Raw genomic sequence first — 18,078 nt, 5'->3', positions numbered from 1 at the left:
ATGTTGTTCGCGCTCTAAAATTCTATTTAGATGCTACAAAGGATTTTAGACAAACATCTTCCTTGTTTGTTGTTTATTCTGGTAAAGGAGAGGTCAAAAAGCAACTTCTACCTCTCTCTCTTTTTGGCTTAAAAGCATCATCAGATTGGCTTATGAGACTGCCGGACGGCAGCCTCCTGAAAGAATCACAGCCCATTCCACTAGGGCTGTGGCTTCCACATGGGCCTTCAAGAACGAGGCTTCTGTTGATCAGATATGTAAGGCAGCGACTTGGTCTTCACTGCACACTTTTACCAAATTTTACAAGTTTGATACTTTTGCTTCTTCTGAGGCTATTTTTGGGAGAAAGGTTTTGCAAGCCGTGGTGCCTTCCATTTAGGTGACCTGATTTGCTCCCTCCCTTCATCCGTGTCCTAAAGCTTTGGTATTGGTTCCCACAAGTAAGGATGACGCCGTGGACCGGACACACCGATGTTGGAGAAAACAGAATTTATGTTTACCTGATAAATTGCTTTCTCCAACGGTGTGTCCGGTCCACGGCCCGCCCTGGTTTTTTAATCAGGTCTGATAATTTATTTTCTTTAACTACAGTCACCACGGTATCATATGGTTTCTCCTATGCAAATATTCCTCCTTTACGTCGGTCGAATGACTGGGGTAGGCGGAGCCTAGGAGGGATCATGTGACCAGCTTTGCTGGGCTCTTTGCCATTTCCTGTTGGGGAAGAGAATATCCCACAAGTAAGGATGACGCCGTGGACCGGACACACCGTTGGAGAAAGCAATTTATCAGGTAAACATAAATTCTGTTTTTGACTTGAGTGTCCCTTTAAATTAATTTTTTAACTGCCATAAACTTTAACAATATACCCTACTATCTGAATGTTTTCCTGACTTCAGTATATAAATGATTTTATGTAAATTCAACAGTATTATCAGTGTTTATAGATGTGTTCACCTGCTGCCTTTTTCTATTATATTTCTCAGGCATGACACGTGCAAAGAACGAGCTCAGCCGGAATGGGGATTTTATGGAGCTATACCAGCATCTTGAGAACATGTTTGCTGGCACAAATGATACCAGAGCTGATGGAAGCCTGCTCTTCAACACAAGTCTAAGTTAGTTAACTTTTATTTATTTTTCTTACATTCATAATGAAGTTGTTTATTGAGAACAGTGATTAATAGTCCCAGTGCTAACTCTATTTACTTTATTTTCTATAAAGTAATGGGTGCTGCCATGTTTGAACTTAAGTTTTTTTATTTACCCATCTCTTCTGCTGAGGACAATTAGGGACACATATAAAGCAGGCAATAAATGAGAGTTTCATTCTAATGACACGTTGAGGCCAGGGATCATCATAATTACTATTGTGAATATCACTCCTGGCCAGCAGGAGGAGTCAAAGAGCACCACAGCAAAACTGTTAAGTATCACTTCCCTACCTACAATCCCCCAGTCATTCTCTCTGCCTACAGTGTGTCAGGGTTTTTCCCTTCTGTGTTTGCCATGTGCTGCTGGCAGCCATTTTACTCACCTCTCTTGCTGACTTTGGTGCATACTGTGTGATGCTGCTCATTTCCTGCACTTCGTTTTATGGCCAGACTGGTGTACATCATCCGTGTGAGACAGGATGCAGTCTGAGAATTGTGATGTCATCACTTATTATTTAAAGGGCCTCTGTTCAGTATGCTTTGCCCTTGCGTTGTCTCAGACCTGTTTGTGAGAGCTCCTGTGTATTACCTGGCTGTCTGACGTCCCTCCTGGTTCCTAATCCCTGGCTTGTTCCTGACTCTGCTGTTCTCCTTGTTCCTGATTCCGGCTCGTCTGACTATTCGCTTTGGCTCCTGACTCGGCTCGTCTGACTACCAGCTCTGATTTTGATTCCTGGCTTGTTATTTGTTTTGTTCACTTTTTATTATTTTTTGCTATTAATAAAGGTGTGATTATTTTTGCACTTCTCGTCTCAGTCTGATTCCTGGCACCCTGACACAGTGCAAGAAGGAGGTAAAGTTTAGGTGTTTGATAAGATTTTTTCTTCAAACAAGATTTTATTATTTTTAGGAAGAGTAGTTTTACTCTGATCCTTTCTGGGGTCTAGCCTTAGTCCACGTCAGTCTCTTCAGTAGGGCAGTGGTGGCTTTTGAGCAATTAGGAACTTGTGAGGTACAATCCTCCCTGCGTTTTCCCAATATTGTTGCTGCGCTGATCAGAAAGCCTGAGTAGGTTTACTCAGATTCTTTACTTTTTCCACAGGTCCATGTGAGGTATGTCAGCCTCTCAAACCAGGTGAGATGTCCTGCTGCCGAACAGACTGTTTTTTTAGGTAAGTGCCTTTATATTTTCTTGGGAAGAAGAAAACAAACAGGAAAAATTTGGGCATTTCAGCAGTTTACTACTGCTTGTACAGGACGCTGTATAATTACCCAGCCTAGAAAGGGTTAATTTGGGGGCAGGTTGACAGACACAGGGAGACTATAAGGAGTTATTTTTTATTTTATTTTGGTGGCTCAGCTGTGTGTTTGCTCCGGTAGAGATCCGGGCAGCCCTTTGAATTTTATTATTGTGGCCATGCTTCTTCACTATGACCGCCGGGACCGCTCCGGAATTAAATGGGAGGGTCCTTGTTAGAGGCGGGCTTGTCTTTGGTGCGCTTTAAAATTGCGCTGTAGGAAACGGCTGGGAGCAAACGTTTTTTGATTTGGGAGTGCTTTAACGTTTTTGTGGGCAATAACGTTTTGGGCAGCTTTATTAAGGGCACATATGGCTTAACTTTTGGGTCTCAGAACCCACATGGCTAGTTATAACCGCTCTGGTGCGGTTCTGTAAGGCTGTGGAGACATCGAGTGAAATGGGCGGGACCTATTTTCGCGCCTTAGATGCGCAGTTAGTTTTATCAGCAAGCAGCAAGCTCTAACTCCTGAGGGCCCTGGTGTATGTTTTGGGCCAAATCGAAGCTTTTACCCCACATTTTCGATCCCTGAGGGCAGGTAGGGCCACAGCAGGGCTGTGGCAAGGTGCTGAGAGGGTTATTTTCCGGATCTGGGCCTATTTTCGATCCGGTTTGCAGATTAAGGGGTTAATTGTTAAAACATTTTGTTGTGCAATCTTAACTACCTAGATTGTGTCTACATACAAAATTTTGAAAAATTTGGTGCATGTTTAGGCTGTTTTGTAGAACGTGTATGCTTTTACTCTTGTAAGGTGTATCCAGTCCACGGATTCATCCTTTACTTGTGGGATATTCTCCTTCCCAACAGGAAGTGGCAAAGAGAGCACACAGCAGAGCTGTCCATATAGCTCCCCCTCTAGCTCCACCCCCCAGTCATTCTCTTTGCCGGCTCTAAGCAATCGGAAGGGTAAAGTGAATGTGGTGTTAGAAATGTAGTTTTTATTTTCTACAAGCAAAAGTTTGTTATTTTAAATGGTACCGGTGTGTACTATTTACTTTCTAGCAGAAAGGAATGAAGAGTTCTGCAGGGAGGAAGATGATTTTAGCATGTTGTAACTAAAATCCACTGCTGTTCCCACATAGGACTGAGGAGTGCAAGAAAACTTCAGTTGGGGGGAACGGTTTGCAGGTTAGGCTGCAATAAGGTATGTTCAGTCATTTATTTCTAGACAAGACTGTGATAATGCTAGAAGAGACTGATAATAGCCCCATGAGGGAAGGGTAAGCTGTATTCAGAGACTAAGTATGGAATTGCAAGCTTACATAACAGGGCTATTTCTCTTGTTAAGTGTGTTCAGTCCACGGGTCATCCATTACTTATGGGATATATTCTCCTTCCCAACAGGAAGTTGCAAGAGGATCACCCAAGCAGAGCTGCTATATAGCTCCTCCCCTCACATGTCATATCCAGTCATTCTCTTGCAACCCTCAACAAAGAAGGAGTTCGCGAGAGGAGCTGGAGTTTTTACTTAACTATTAACTATTCTTCAATCAAAAGTTTATTTCTAGGGACTAGAATTTGACTGAGAAAATACTGTTAACACTGAAATAATACTTAAGCCTTCTCTGCAGTGGTAGCGACTGGTAGCAGGCTTAGTGATAGCTTTGCATGACATTGAAAAATGTTGTTTTTTAATAAAACGTTTACTGGCATGTTATTCGTTTTTTTGTGAGGTACTTTTGTGATAAATCGCTTTGGGCATGATTTTTTCCACATGGCTAACATATTTTTCTGCATGGAAACCGTTATATCAGGGCTCCCACTGTTGTGATTGGAGTGGGAGGGCCCTTGTTTTAGCGCCTTGTTGCGCAGTTAAAATTATTGCACAGTCTTTCTGCTTCTTCCTCCTTGATCCAGGACGTCTCTAGAGAGCTCAGGGGTCTGCAAATTTCATTTGTGAGGGAGGTAATCAGTCACAGCAGATCTGTGACAGTGTGCTGACTGTGATTAAAAGCGTTAAATCTTAATTGATATCTGTTTTATCCGTTTTGGGTATTGAGGGGTTAATCATCCTTTTGCTAATGGGTGCAATTCTCTGCTAATAGTACACTTCTTGTTAAGAATTGTTTAATTATATTTGTATTTTTGAAGCGCTGCAGCGTTTTCTATATTGCTTGTAAAACTTATTGAAAGTGATTTCCAAGCTTGTTAGTTTCATTGCTAAGTCTGTTTTAAACATGTCTGATTCAGAGGAAACTGTTTGTTCATCATGTTCAAAAGCCAATGTGGAGCCCAATAGAACGATGTGTACCAATTGTATTGATATTGCTTTGAATAAAAGTCAATCTGTACCGATAAAGAAGCTATCACCAGACAACGAGGGGGAAGTTATGCCGCCTAACTCTCCTCACGTGTCAGTACCTGCGTCTCCCGCTCGGGAGATGCGTAGGATTGAGACACCTAGTACATCTAGGCCCTTACAAATCACTTTACATGATATGGCTAATGTTATGAAAGAAGTATTATATAATATGCCCGAACTAAGGGGCAAACGCGATAGCTCTGGGTTAAGGACAGAGCGCGCTGATGACACGAGAGCCATGTCTGATACTGCGTCACAACTTGGAGAACATGAGGACGGTGAGCTTCATTCTGTCGGTGACGGTTCTGATTCGGGGAGATTGGATTCAGAAATTTCAAATTTTAAATTTAAGCTTGAGAACCTCCGTGTGTTACTAGGGGAGGTATTAGCTGCTCTGAATTATTGCGACACGGTGGCAATTCCAGAGAAATTGTGTAGGTTGGATAGATACTATGCGGTACCGGTGTGTACTGACGTTTTTCCTATACCAAAAAGACTTACAGAAATTATCAGTAAGGAGTGGGATAGACCCGGTGTGCCTTTTTCCCCTCCCCCGATATTTAGAAAAATGTTCCCTATAGACGCCACCACACGAGACTTATGGCAGACGGTCCCTAAGGTGGAGGGAGCAGTTTCAACGTTAGCCAAGCGTACCACTATCCCGGTGGAGGATAGCTGTGCTTTCTCAGATCCAATGGATTAAAAATTAGAGGGTTATCTTAAGAAAATGTTTGTTCAACAGGGTTTTATATTGCAGCCTCTTGCATGCATTGCGCCTGTCACGGCTGCAGCGGCATTCTGGTTTGAGTCTCTGGAAGAGGCGATTCGCACAGAGCCGTTGGATGAGGCCTTGAGCAAAGTTAGAACCCTTAAGCAAGCTAATGCGTTTGTTTCAGATGCCGTAGTACATCTAACCAAACTTACGGCTAAAAATTCCGGATTCGCCATACAGGCGCGCAGAGCGCTCTGGCTTAAATCCTGGTCAGCGGATGTAACTTCCAAGTCTAAACTACTTAACATTCCTTTCAAAGGGTAGACCTTATTCGGGCCCGGCTTGAAGGAAATTATTGCTGACATTACGGGAGGTAAGGGCCACGCCCTTCCTCAGGACAGGGCCAAACCAAAGGCCAAACAGTCTAATTTTCGTGCCTTTCGTAACTTCAAGGCAGGAGCAGCATCGACTTCCTCCGCTCCAAAACAGGAAGGAACTACTGCTTGTTACAGACAAGGTTGGAAAGGCAACCAGTCATGGAACAAGGGCAAGCAGGCCAGAAAGCCTACTCCCGCCCCTAAGACAGCATGAAGTCAGGGCCACCTATCCAGAGACGGATTTTGTGGGGGGCAGACTTTCTCTCTTTGCCCAGGCTTGGGCAAGAGATGTGCAGGATCCCTGGACGTTAAAGATTATATCTCAGGGGGCGGAGCCAACTGCCTAACCAGCCGGACGCACATTGCATGAGCTCCGGCTCTGGAGTCTGATATTTGGGGAAAAACTATGACTTTATACATGTGTTTGCACTACTACTAGAGACCCCATCCTCTTGACTACTACCACCCTAGTGTGGGCACCTCTGCATCTTATTCCAGCCTAATATGGGCTCTGCCACGCAACACTGAAAGCATAACCATGGAGGCTTAGAGTCGGCTGCAGTATGAATATTGGACCACAATACCAACATAGCGATTCTCATCCTCTATCTGTACCCAACCTATTGACCTAAGGTACCGGAGCAGTTTTCACAGCTATTCCAGTCTTATTAGTGAATTACATAGCAGACAAGATGGCGGAGGCCGTAGACTGGGAGTTGACGGCACAGGGCTGTATCAGGTCGGCCTTCCGGTTCTTAGAGGCGCAAATGAACAAGCTTTTCGCTTCCAACGGCTGCAGCCTAACAACTCAGATGGCACAAGAACAAGCACTGTGCAATATGGGAGACGATGACCTGCATCTAACTGACGACACATATTGCTTTGGAGCGGAGGCTCCGCTCTGCATCGCAATGCTGCATCCACAATCTCAAGCCCACATCGGGGGGAGAGCTGACCAGCGTAAACCCCATCTCACAGATGCCTCCGAAAATTCTTACTCACTTGAGGCCGGTTGTGACCCCGGACCTACACTGGCATTTTACCTTTTGGGCGACCCTCAGCAGCAGAGCGCAAGCACCTGGGAGGAGGCTTTGTGTGACCGCCGGAGCATCTGTGTTGGTGCGGAGGCCTCTTTTCTAGCAGTACAACTGGGGCTGTCATCTAGTCATACTCGTAGCTCTGCTTTTCTAGCAGTTCGCTTATATGAAGGTCTCAATACCGGCTTGGCTGTAAGTTTGACTTATTATGAAGCGGGATAAACTTGCTCTTAATGGCTTTTGCGCCTGTTGAATTCACACAATATACTGGGCATTAACATTACCACATTAAACTGTTTGCTGTTCATATCCCTCTAGTTGCCTGTACTTTAAATATGTTTACTCCCATATTATGGAAGTGACCTACTTTTATATATGTAGTTTTTATCTCTATATTGCTCATATATTCAGTTACTCATTACAGATTTTCAAATGGCCCATGATATATCAAATTTGCAGGACACTATTACCGTAATTACAGTTACCAGACCAGACTTTACTTATCTATCCCCAGGAACCACGTCCTTGATTTAACGACTACCTTATGCTAGTCAATAGACTCAAATGATGCAGTTGTCTTGATCATTACAATCTGCTCGCAATTGTGCTAAAAGATATTTGTATAAAGTGCCTAGTGTTTCTGTCGTTATCTAATAATTTGGGGCTCTACAGCTCCACATGCTGCAACTATGTGTTTACTCTTGGAGTTTTTTCTGCCTTTACTGGGATTCCTTTTTTCAAATTCAATGCTTGGTGTTGTTCTAAGTGATGGACACCTGTTTATATGCACAACTGTTTGTATTGTTTTATTCTCTATACCTCAATGGTATAGGCACAGCCAGCGGCCGGGGCTGCGCCTTCATAATTCATAATTAATATGTCCAGGAATATAAATGTTCCATTATGTTTACCGGATCCATCCCTTTATTGTTATGATGTTTTCCCATTGTTGACATCTCCGCCTATAGCAGATCTTATACTCATTAAGATGTGGGTGACAGTTTAAATAAGGTGTGCGCCTGCTGCTGGGCATAGGGCCCGTGCCTAGGCAGCAGAAGCATACTAAAGTTTTTTTTTCAGCTGCTTTATATAGGAATCACCCCCTTATAGCAACTGCATTTTATACTTTTCTGTAAATCCAAATACCTCTTCAGTCCCAGTGTGTAATTCTTTGGGGTGAGGAGACGCTTCCCTGTTCACATATTTTCATGGGCAAGATCCCCTTAGATAACTAGCTACTAATAATAATACCTAATAGGTTTGAGCCTGCCTACAGTAAGTTCTGTTCCTCCCCTCGTCCTAGATAGATACCAATCTCAGCGTGGAATAATGTTATCCCCTATTTCTTGTTTGTTATCTCATTAATATATTAATTAGCATACATATCAAAATCACGCCCAACCACAATATGAAGTATAACACCAATTCAATACTCCAGGTATGCACCTGTTGCAGGCTGGCCCTGCATTAACATTCCCATTATTTGGGATCTATATACTTCCAACACTCTTAATGCAGCGTTACTATTATGAGTAGCTAGTCTATATTTACTTCTCCCCTAGTTATCCACATGCTCTTGAGACCTTAATTAGAGTCATGTTAAGTTTCTCTTGTTAAGTGTATCCAGTCCACGGATCATCCATTACTTATGGGATATTAACTCCTCCCCAACAGGAAGTGCAAGAGGATTCACCCAGCAGAGCTGCTATATAGCTCCTCCCCTAACTGCCATTACCAGTCATTCTCTTGCACCCAACGAATAGATAGGATGTGTGAGAGGACTGTGGTGATTATACTTAGTTTCATACCTTCAATCAAAAGTTTGTTATTTTATAATAGCACCGGAGTGTGTTATTCCTTCTCTGGTAGAATTTGAAGAAGAATCTACCTGAGTTTTTCTATGATTTTAGCCGGAGTAGTTAAGATCATATTGCTGTTTCTCGGCCATCTGAGGAGAGGTAAACTTCAGATCAGGGGACAGCGGGCAGATTAATCTGCAAAGAGGTATGTAGCAGCTTATTATTTTCTGACAATGGAATTGATGAGAAAATTCTGCCATACCGATATAATGTAAACTCAGCCTTAAATGCAGTAGCAGCAACTGGTATCAGGCTGTCATGTATGTATATTTTACACTTCAGTATTCTGGGGAATGGCACTTCACTGGAATTATACTGTATGCATAAAACTTTAGCCTAATTTGCAGGGACTAGCAACAGGCTTTTTAATAACACTCAATTTATTAATGTTAAACGTTTTTTGCTGGCATGTAAAATCGTTTAATTTTCTGAGGTACTGGGTGAAAAAATGTTTTGGGCACTATTTTTTTCCACTTGGCAGTCGTTTTATTTAATTTATGACAGTTTACTGATCTCTCTCACTGTTATGTGTGAGGGGGAGGGGCCTTTTTTGGTGCTTTTGCTACGCATCAAAAAATTCAGTCAGAAGTTTATTGTCTTCCCTGCATGATCCGGTTCATCTCTACAGAACTCAGGGGTCTTCAAAACTTATTTTGAGGGAGGTAATCACTCACAGCAGAGCTGTGAGATTGTAGTTGACTGTGATAAAAAAACGTTTATTTCTGTATTTTTTTTTTTTTTTCTGCTATCAGGGTTAGTTATCCTTTGCTAATGGGAGCAATCCTTTGCTAAAATTGTGTTTTTTACAAAGATTTGATGCTATAACTTTTCAGTTTATTAATTTTCAACTGTCATAACTTTTTCTGTGCTTCTTATAGGCACAGTACGTTTTCATATTATAGTAAATTACTTGAAAAGTATTTCCAAGTTGCTAGTTTATTTGCTAGTGTGTTAAACATGTCTGATTCAGAGGAAGATATCTGTGCTATATGTGCTAAAGCCAAAGTGGAGCCCAATAGAAATTTATGTACTAACTGTATTGATGCTACTTTAAATAAAAGTCAATCTGTACAAATTGAACATATTTCACCAAACAACGAGGGGAGAGTTATGCCGACTAACTCGCCTCACGTGTCAGTACCTGCATCTCCCGCTCGGGAGGTGCGTGATATTGTAGCGCCGAGTACATCTGGGCGGCCATTACAAATCACATTACAGGATATGGCTACTGTTATGACTGAAGTTTTGGCTAAATTACCAGAACTAAGAGGTAAGCGTGATCACTCTGGGGTGAGAACAGAGTGCGCTGATAATATTAGGGCCATGTCAGACACTGCGTCACAATTTGCAGAACATGAGGACGGAGAGCTTCATTCTGCGGGTGACGGTTCTGATCCAAACAAACTGGATTCAGATATTTCAAATTTTAAATTTAAGCTGGAAAACCTCCGTGTATTACTAGGGGAGGTGTTAGCGGCTCTGAATGATTGTAACACAGTTGCAATACCAGAGAAAATGTGTAGGTTGGATAAATATTTTGCGGTACCGGCGAGTACTGACGTTTTTCCTATACCTAAGAGACTTACTGAAATTGTTACTAAGGAGTGGGATAGACCCGGTGTGCCGTTCTCACCCCCTCCGATATTTAGAAAGATGTTTCCAATAGACGCCACCACACGGGACTTATGGCAAACGGTCCCTAAGGTGGAGGGAGCAGTTTCTACTTTAGCTAAGCGTACCACTATCCCGGTGGAGGATAGCTGTGCCTTTTCAGATCCAATGGATAAAAAGTTAGAGGGTTACCTTAAGAAAATGTTTGTTCAACAAGGTTTTATATTGCAACCTCTTGCATGCATTGCGCCTGTCACGGCTGCAGCAGCATTTTGGTTTGAGTCTCTGGAAGAGACACTTGAATCAGCTCCATTAGATGAGATTACACACAAGCTTAAAGCCCTTAAGTTAGCTAACTCATTTATTTCAGATGCCGTAGTACATTTAACTAAACTTACGGCTAAGAATTCCGGATTCGCCATTCAGGCACGCAGAGCACTGTGGCTAAAATCCTGGTCAGCTGACGTTACTTCTAAATCTAAATTGCTTAATATACCTTTCAAAGGGCAGACCTTATTCGGGCCCGGGTTGAAAGAAATTATCGCTGACATTACAGGAGGTAAAGGCCATTCCCTGCCTCAAGACAGAGCCAAACCTAAGGCTAGACAGTCTAATTTTCGTTCCTTTCGTAATTTCAAAGCAGGAGCAGCATCAACTTCCTCTGCACCAAAACAGGAAGGAGCTGTTGCTCGCTACAGACAAGGCTGGAGACCTAACCAGTCCTGGAACAAGGGCAAGCAGGCCAGGAAACCTGCTGCTGCCCCTAAGACAGCATGAATCGAGGGCCCCCGATCCTGGAACGGATCTAGTGGGGGGCAGACTTTCTCTCTTCGCCCAGGCTTGGGCAAGAGATGTCCAGGATCCCTGGGCGTTAGAGATCATATCTCAGGGATACCTTCTAGACTTCAAATTCTCTCCCCCAAGAGGGAGATTTCATCTGTCAAGGTTGTCAACAAACCAAATAAAGAAAGAGGCGTTTCTACGCTGCGTACAAGATCTTTTATTAATGGGAGTGATCCATCCGGTTCCGCGGTCGGAACAAGGACAAGGGTTTTACTCAAATCTGTTTGTGGTTCCCAAAAAAGAGGGAACTTTCAGGCCAATCTTGGATTTAAAGATCCTAAACAAATTCCTAAGAGTTCCATCGTTCAAAATGGAAACTATTCGGACAATTTTACCCATGATCCAAAAGGGTCAGTACATGACCACAGTGGATTTAAAGGATGCTTACCTTCACATACCGATTCACAAAGATCATTACCGGTATCTAAGGTTTGCTTTTCTAGACAGGCATTACCAGTTTGTAGCTCTTCCATTCGGATTGGCTACGGCTCCGAGAATCTTCACAAAGGTTCTGGGTGCTCTTCTGGCGGTACTAAGACCGCGAGGAATTGCGGTAGCTCCGTACCTAGACGACATTCTGATACAAGCTTCAAGCTTTCAAACTGCCAAGTCTCATACAGAGTTAGTACTGGCATTTCTAAGGTCGCATGGATGGAAGGTGAACGAAAAGAAGAGTTCTCTCTTTCCACTCACAAGAGTTCCCTTCTTGGGGACTCTTATAGATTCTGTAGAAATGAAGATTTACCTGACAGAAGACAGGTTAACAAAGCTTCAAAATGCATGCCGTGTCCTTCATTCCATTCAACACCCGTCAGTAGCTCAATGCATGGAGGTGATCGGCTTAATGGTAGCAGCAATGGACATAGTACCCTTTGCACGTCTACATCTCAGACCGCTGCAATTGTGCATGCTAAGTCAGTGGAATGGGGATTACTCAGACTTGTCCCCTACTCTGAATCTGGATCAAGAGACCAGAAATTCTCTTCTATGGTGGCTTTCTCGGCCACATCTGTCCAGGGGGATGCCATTCAGCAGGCCGGACTGGACAATTGTAACAACAGACGCCAGCCTACTAGGTTGGGGCGCTGTCTGGAATTCTCTGAAGGCTCAGGGACAATGGAATCAGGAGGAGAGTCTCCTACCAATAAACATTCTGGAATTGAGAGCAGTTCTCAATGCCCTTCTGGCTTGGCCCCAGTTAACAACTCGGGGGTTCATCAGGTTTCAGTCGGACAACATCACGACTGTAGCTTACATCAACCATCAGGGAGGGACAAGAAGCTCCCTAGCAATGATGGAAGTATCAAAGATAATTCGCTGGGCAGAGTCTCACTCTTGCCACCTGTCAGCAATCCACATCCCGGGAGTGGAGAACTGGGAGGCGGATTTCTTAAGTCGTCAGACTTTTCATCCGGGGGAGTGGGAACTTCATCCGGAGGTCTTTGCCCAAATACTTCGACGTTGGGGCAAACCAGAGATAGATCTCATGGCGTCTCGACAGAACGCCAAGCTTCCTTGTTACGGGTCCAGATCCAGGGATCCGGGAGCGGTTCTGATAGATGCTTTGACAGCACCTTGGACCTTCGGGATGGCTTATGTGTTTCCACCCTTCCCGATGCTTCCTCGATTGATTGCCAGAATCAAACAGGAGAGAGCATCAGTGATTCTAATAGCGCCTGCATGGCCACGCAGGACTTGGTATGCAGATCTAGTGGACATGTCATCCTGTCCACCTTGGTCGCTACCTCTGAAACAGGACCTTCTGATCCAGGGTCCCTTCAAACATCAAAATCTAATTTCTCTGAAGCTGACTGCTTGGAAATTGAACGCTTGATTTTATCAAAACGTGGTTTTTCTGAGTCAGTTATTGATACCTTAACCCCTTAAGGTCCAGCGACGTACCCTGTATGTCGCTGGCCTTTTTTTGGGACTTGATTGTTTTATAGCGCGGTCTTTCCACCAGCATTGAGACTGCTCTATTCCACAAAGCCTGCTCTAGGGAGGGCATTAATAGCGTGTTCTTGCTAGACTTGTGCTATTATGTCCTGAAAAACCCCTTAACGACCAGTGACATACAGGGTACATTGTGGTCATTAAGGGGTTAATACAGGCTAGGAAGCCTGTTACCAGAAAGATTTACCATAAGATATGGCGCAAATACTTATATTGGTTCGAATCCAAGAGTTACTCATGGAGTAAGGTTAGGATTCCGAGGATATTGTCTTTTCTACAAGAAGGTTTAGAAAAGGGTTTATCCGCTAGTTCCTTAAAGGGACAGATTTCAGCTCTGTCCATTCTTTTACACAAACGTCTGTCAGAAGTTCCGGACGTTCAAGCTTTTTGTCAGGCTTTAGCTAGGATCAAGCCTGTGTTTAAAACTGTTGCTCCACCATGGAGTTTGAACTTAGTTCTTAATGTTTTACAGGGGGTTCCGTTTGAACCCCTTCCTTCCATTGATATCAAGTTGTTATCTTGGAAAGTTCTGTTTTTAATGGCGATTTCCTCGGCTCGAAGAGTCTCTGAGTTATCTGCCTTACATTGTGATTCTCCTTATCTGATTTTTCATTCAGACAAGGTAGTTCTGCCTACTAAACCTGGGTTCCTACCTAAGGTGGTCACTAACAGGAATATCAATCAAGAGATTGTGGTTCCATCTTTGTGTCCTAATCCTTCTTCGAAAAAGGAACGTCTGCTACACAATCTAGATGTAGTCCGTGCCCTGAAATTTTATCTACAGGCAACTAAGGATTTTCGACAAACGTCTTCCCTGTTTGTCGTTTATTCTGGTCAGAGGACAGGTCAAAAAGCTTCGGCTACCTCTCTCTCCTTTTGGCTTCGTAGCATAATACGGTTAGCCTATGAGACTGCTGGACAGCAGCCTCCTGAAAGAATTACAGCACATTCTACTAGAGCTGTGGCTTCCACTTGGGCCTTTAAGAATGAGGCTTCTGTTGAACAGATTTGCAAGGCTGCAACTTGGTCTTCTCTTCATACTTTTTCCAAATTTTACAAATTTGACACTTTTGCTTCTTCGGAGGCTGTTTTTGGGAGAAAGGTTCTTCAGGCAGTGGTTCCTTCCGTATAAAGAGCCTGCCTGTCCCTCCCGTCATCCATGTACTTTAGCTTTGGTATTGGTATCCCATAAGTAATGGATGATCCGGGGACTGGATACACTTAACAAGAGAAAACATAATTTATGCTTACCTGATAAATTTATTTCTCTTGTAGTGTATCCAGTCCACGGCCCGCCCTGTCACTTTAAGGCAGGTAATTTTTCCATTAAACTACAGTCACCACTGTACCCTATGGTTTTCCTTTCTCTGCATGTTTTCGGTCGAATGACTGGTAATGGCAGTTAGGGGAGGAGCTATATAGCAGCTCTGCTGGGTGAATCCTCTTGCACTTCCTGTTGGGGAGGAGTTAATATCCCATAAGTAATGGATGATCCGTGGACTGGATACACTACAAGAGAAATAAATTTATCAGGTAAGCATAAATTATGTTTTTACCTACCTAGTTTAAACAACCACCTATAGTAGTTAGCCCAATTACAACCCATTTCATGTGCATCTGTTTGGCAAATTTAGAAGACAAGCTGACATCTCTTGTCTGCTTCTCATAGGTAACTCATCACCTCCACCCCCCCACTCCACCTAATATGCCTCCCTTAAGTGGGAGGACTGAATACGCGGTTTTTCTCACATATACCGCACCCTATATACCCTCCTTTCTAGCAAAATCTTGCAGGTTATCATTATACTCAGCTTTATTTCTCTCTTAACCTACGCAAGATTGTCCAAATATATATATATATATGCACGTAATAATATTATCCCTTTAGCACTTTACTTAACCTACACACTATTCATATTAGTATGAGATAAAATTATAAAAAACTGAGGTTTACTAACGAGATCCATAAGTGGTCTCTTTTGTTTGCACATGCCTTCTTTTATCTTAATGCTTGTGATGGTCCAAGAGTGGCCTAGGATTTTATTTAAAAGGCATCTCAATGTTTGGCATTCTATGTATCTCATGGTTGCATGATATGTAAATTGTTACACTTACGTTTATTTTCTGTGTTTGTCTTCTCATTCTTGTAACACTAAATCTTACTGTATGTGACATGCAATGCAAGAACCTGTTTTTATGACTATTGTATGCCTTTGAATATTCCTCAATAAAAATTTAAAGAAAAAAAAGATTATATCTCAGGGATACCTTCTGGATTTCAAATCCTCTCCTCCACAAGGGAGGTTCCATCTTTCGAGGTTATCGACAAACCTAGTAAAGAGAGAGGCATTTCTACAATGTGTACAAGACCTCTTAATCATGGGGGTGATCCACTCAGTTCCGCGATCGGAACAGGGACAAGGATTTTACTCAAATCTATTTGTGGTTCCCAAAAAAGAGGGAACCTTCAGACCAATCTTGGACTTAAAGATCTTAAACAAATTCCTAAGGGTACCATCGTTCAAGATGGAAACCATTCGAACCATCCTACCCATGATCCAAGAGGGTCAATATATGACCACGGTGGACTTAAAGGATGCTTACCTTCATATACCGATTCACAAAGATCATTATCAGTACCTGAGGTTTGCCTTTCTAGACAGGCATTACCAGTTTGTGGCTCTTCCCTTCGGGTTAGCCACGGCCCCCGAGAATTTTTACGAAGGTTCTGGGCTCACTTCTGGCGGTACTAAGACCACGAGGCATAGCGGTGGCTCCGTACCTAGACGACATTCTGATACAAGCGTCAAGTTTTCAGAATGCAAAGTCTCATACAGAGATAGTTCTAGCATTTCTGAGGTCGCATGGGTGGAAAGTGAACTTGGAAAAGAGTTCTCTGTTACCACTCACACGGGTTCCTTTTCTAGGGACTCTTATAGATTCTGTAGAGATGAAGATTTACCTGACGGAGTCCAGGTTATCAAAGATTCTCAATGCTTGCCGTGTCCTTCATTCCATTCCAAGCCCATCGGTAGCTCAGTGCATGGAGGTAATCGGCTTAATGGTAGCGGCAATGGACATAGTGCCATTTGCGCGCCTGCATCTCAGACCGCTGCAACTATGCATGCTCAGTCAATGGAACGGGGATTACTCAGATCTGTCCCCTTTGCTAAATCTGGACCAGGAGACCAGGAGATCTGGATCTCATGGCATCTCGCCAGAACGCGAAGCTTCCTTGTTACGGATCCAGGTCCAGGGACCCGGGAGCGGTGCTGGTAGATGCATTAGCAGCCCCTTGGGTTTTCAACATAGCTTATGTGTTTCCACCATTTCCGTTGCTACCTCGACTGATTGCCAGGATCAAACAGGAGAGGGCATCGGTAATTCTGATAGCGCCTGCGTGGCCACGCATGACCTGGTATGCAGACCTAGTGGACATGTCGTCCTGTCCACCATGGTCTCTTCCTCTGAGGCAGGACCTTCTAATTCAGGGTCCTTTCAACCATCCAAACCTAATTTCTCTGAGGCTGACTGCCTGGAAATTGAACGCTTGATTCTATCAAAGCGTGGGTTTTCGGATTCGGTTATTGATACATTAATACAGGCTCAGAAACCTGTGACAAGAAAAATTTACCATAAGATATGGCGTAAATATTTATATTGGTGCGAATCCAAGAGTTACTCATGGAGTAAGGTTAGGATTCCTAGGATATTAGCTTTTCTACAAGAGGGTTTAGAAAAGGGTTTATCCGCTAGTTCGCTAAAGGGACAGATTTCAGCTCTGTCTATTCTTTTACACAAACGTCTGGCGGAGCATCCAGACGTCCAGGCCTTTTGTCAGGCTTTGGCTAGAATTAAGCCTGTGTTTAAAGCTGTTGCTCCTCCGTGGAGCTTAAACTTGGTTCTTAAAGTTCTTCAGGGTGTTCCGTTTGAACCCCTTCATTCCATTGATATTAAGCTTTTATCTTGGAAAGTTTTATTTTTGATGGCTATTTCCTCGGCTCGAAGAGTATCTGAGTTATCTGCCTTACATTGTGATTCTCCTTATCTGATCTTTCATTCAAATAAGGTAGTTCTGCGTACTAAACCTGGGTTTTTACCTAAGGTTGTTTCTAACAGGAATATCAATCAAGAGATTGTTGTTCCATCATTATGTCCTAATCCTTCTTCAAAGAAGGAACGTCTTTTGCATAATTTAGACGTGGTCCGTGCTCTGAAGTTCTACTTACAGGCAACTAAAGATTTTAGACAAACTTCTTCTCTGTTTGTCGTTTACTCTGGACAGAGGAGAGGTTAAAAGGCTTCGGCTACCTCTCTTTTTGGCTTCGTAGCATAATACGTTTAGCCTATGAGACTGCTGGACAGCAGCCTCCTGAAAGAATTACAGCTCATTCCACTAGAGCTGTGGCTTCCACCTGGGCCTTTAAGAATGAGGCCTCTGTTGAACAGATTTGCAAGGCTGCAACTTGGTCTTCACTTCATACTTTTTCCAAATTTTCCAAATTTGACACTTTCGCTTCTTCGGAGGCTGGTTTTGGGAGAAAGGTTCTACAGGCAGTGGTTCCTTCTGTTTAATGTTCCTGCCTTGTCCCTCCCATCATCCGTGTACTTGGCTTTGGTATTGGTATCCCATAAGTAATGGATGACCCGTGGACTGAACACACTTAACAAGAGAAAACATAATTTATGCTTACCTGATAAATTTATTTCTCTTGTAGTGTGTTCAGTCCACGGCCCGCCCTGTCTTTTTTTTAAGGCAGGTTCTAAATTTTAAAATTATAACTCCAGTCACCACTGCACCTTATAGTTTCTCCTTTCTCGTCTTGTTTCGGTCGAATGACTGGATATGACATGTGAGGGGAGGAGCTATATAGCAGCTCTGCTTGGGTGATCCTCTTGCAACTTCCTGTTGTGATGGAGAATATATCCCA

At 43.2% G+C, this 18,078-nt stretch overlaps 1 protein-coding gene across 1 annotated transcript in view; it reads left to right on the top strand.

Annotated features, from left to right (window-relative positions):
- FANCM (FA complementation group M) overlaps positions 1-18,078 on the top strand; it is an 811,954-nt gene that overhangs the window by 387,658 nt on the left and 406,218 nt on the right. Inside the window, exon 7 of the mRNA XM_053697678.1 lies at positions 987-1,118. Within this exon, the coding sequence (XP_053553653.1) occupies positions 987-1,118 (132 nt within the window). The remainder of the gene's footprint in view (positions 1-986; positions 1,119-18,078) is intronic.

Source organism: Bombina bombina, chromosome 1, assembly GCF_027579735.1.
Source record: "Bombina bombina isolate aBomBom1 chromosome 1, aBomBom1.pri, whole genome shotgun sequence".
NCBI classification, from domain to species: Eukaryota; Metazoa; Chordata; class Amphibia; order Anura; family Bombinatoridae; genus Bombina; species Bombina bombina.
Note: the sequence above shows the minus strand (reverse complement) of the source record. Positions and strands in the feature narration are given on the sequence as shown.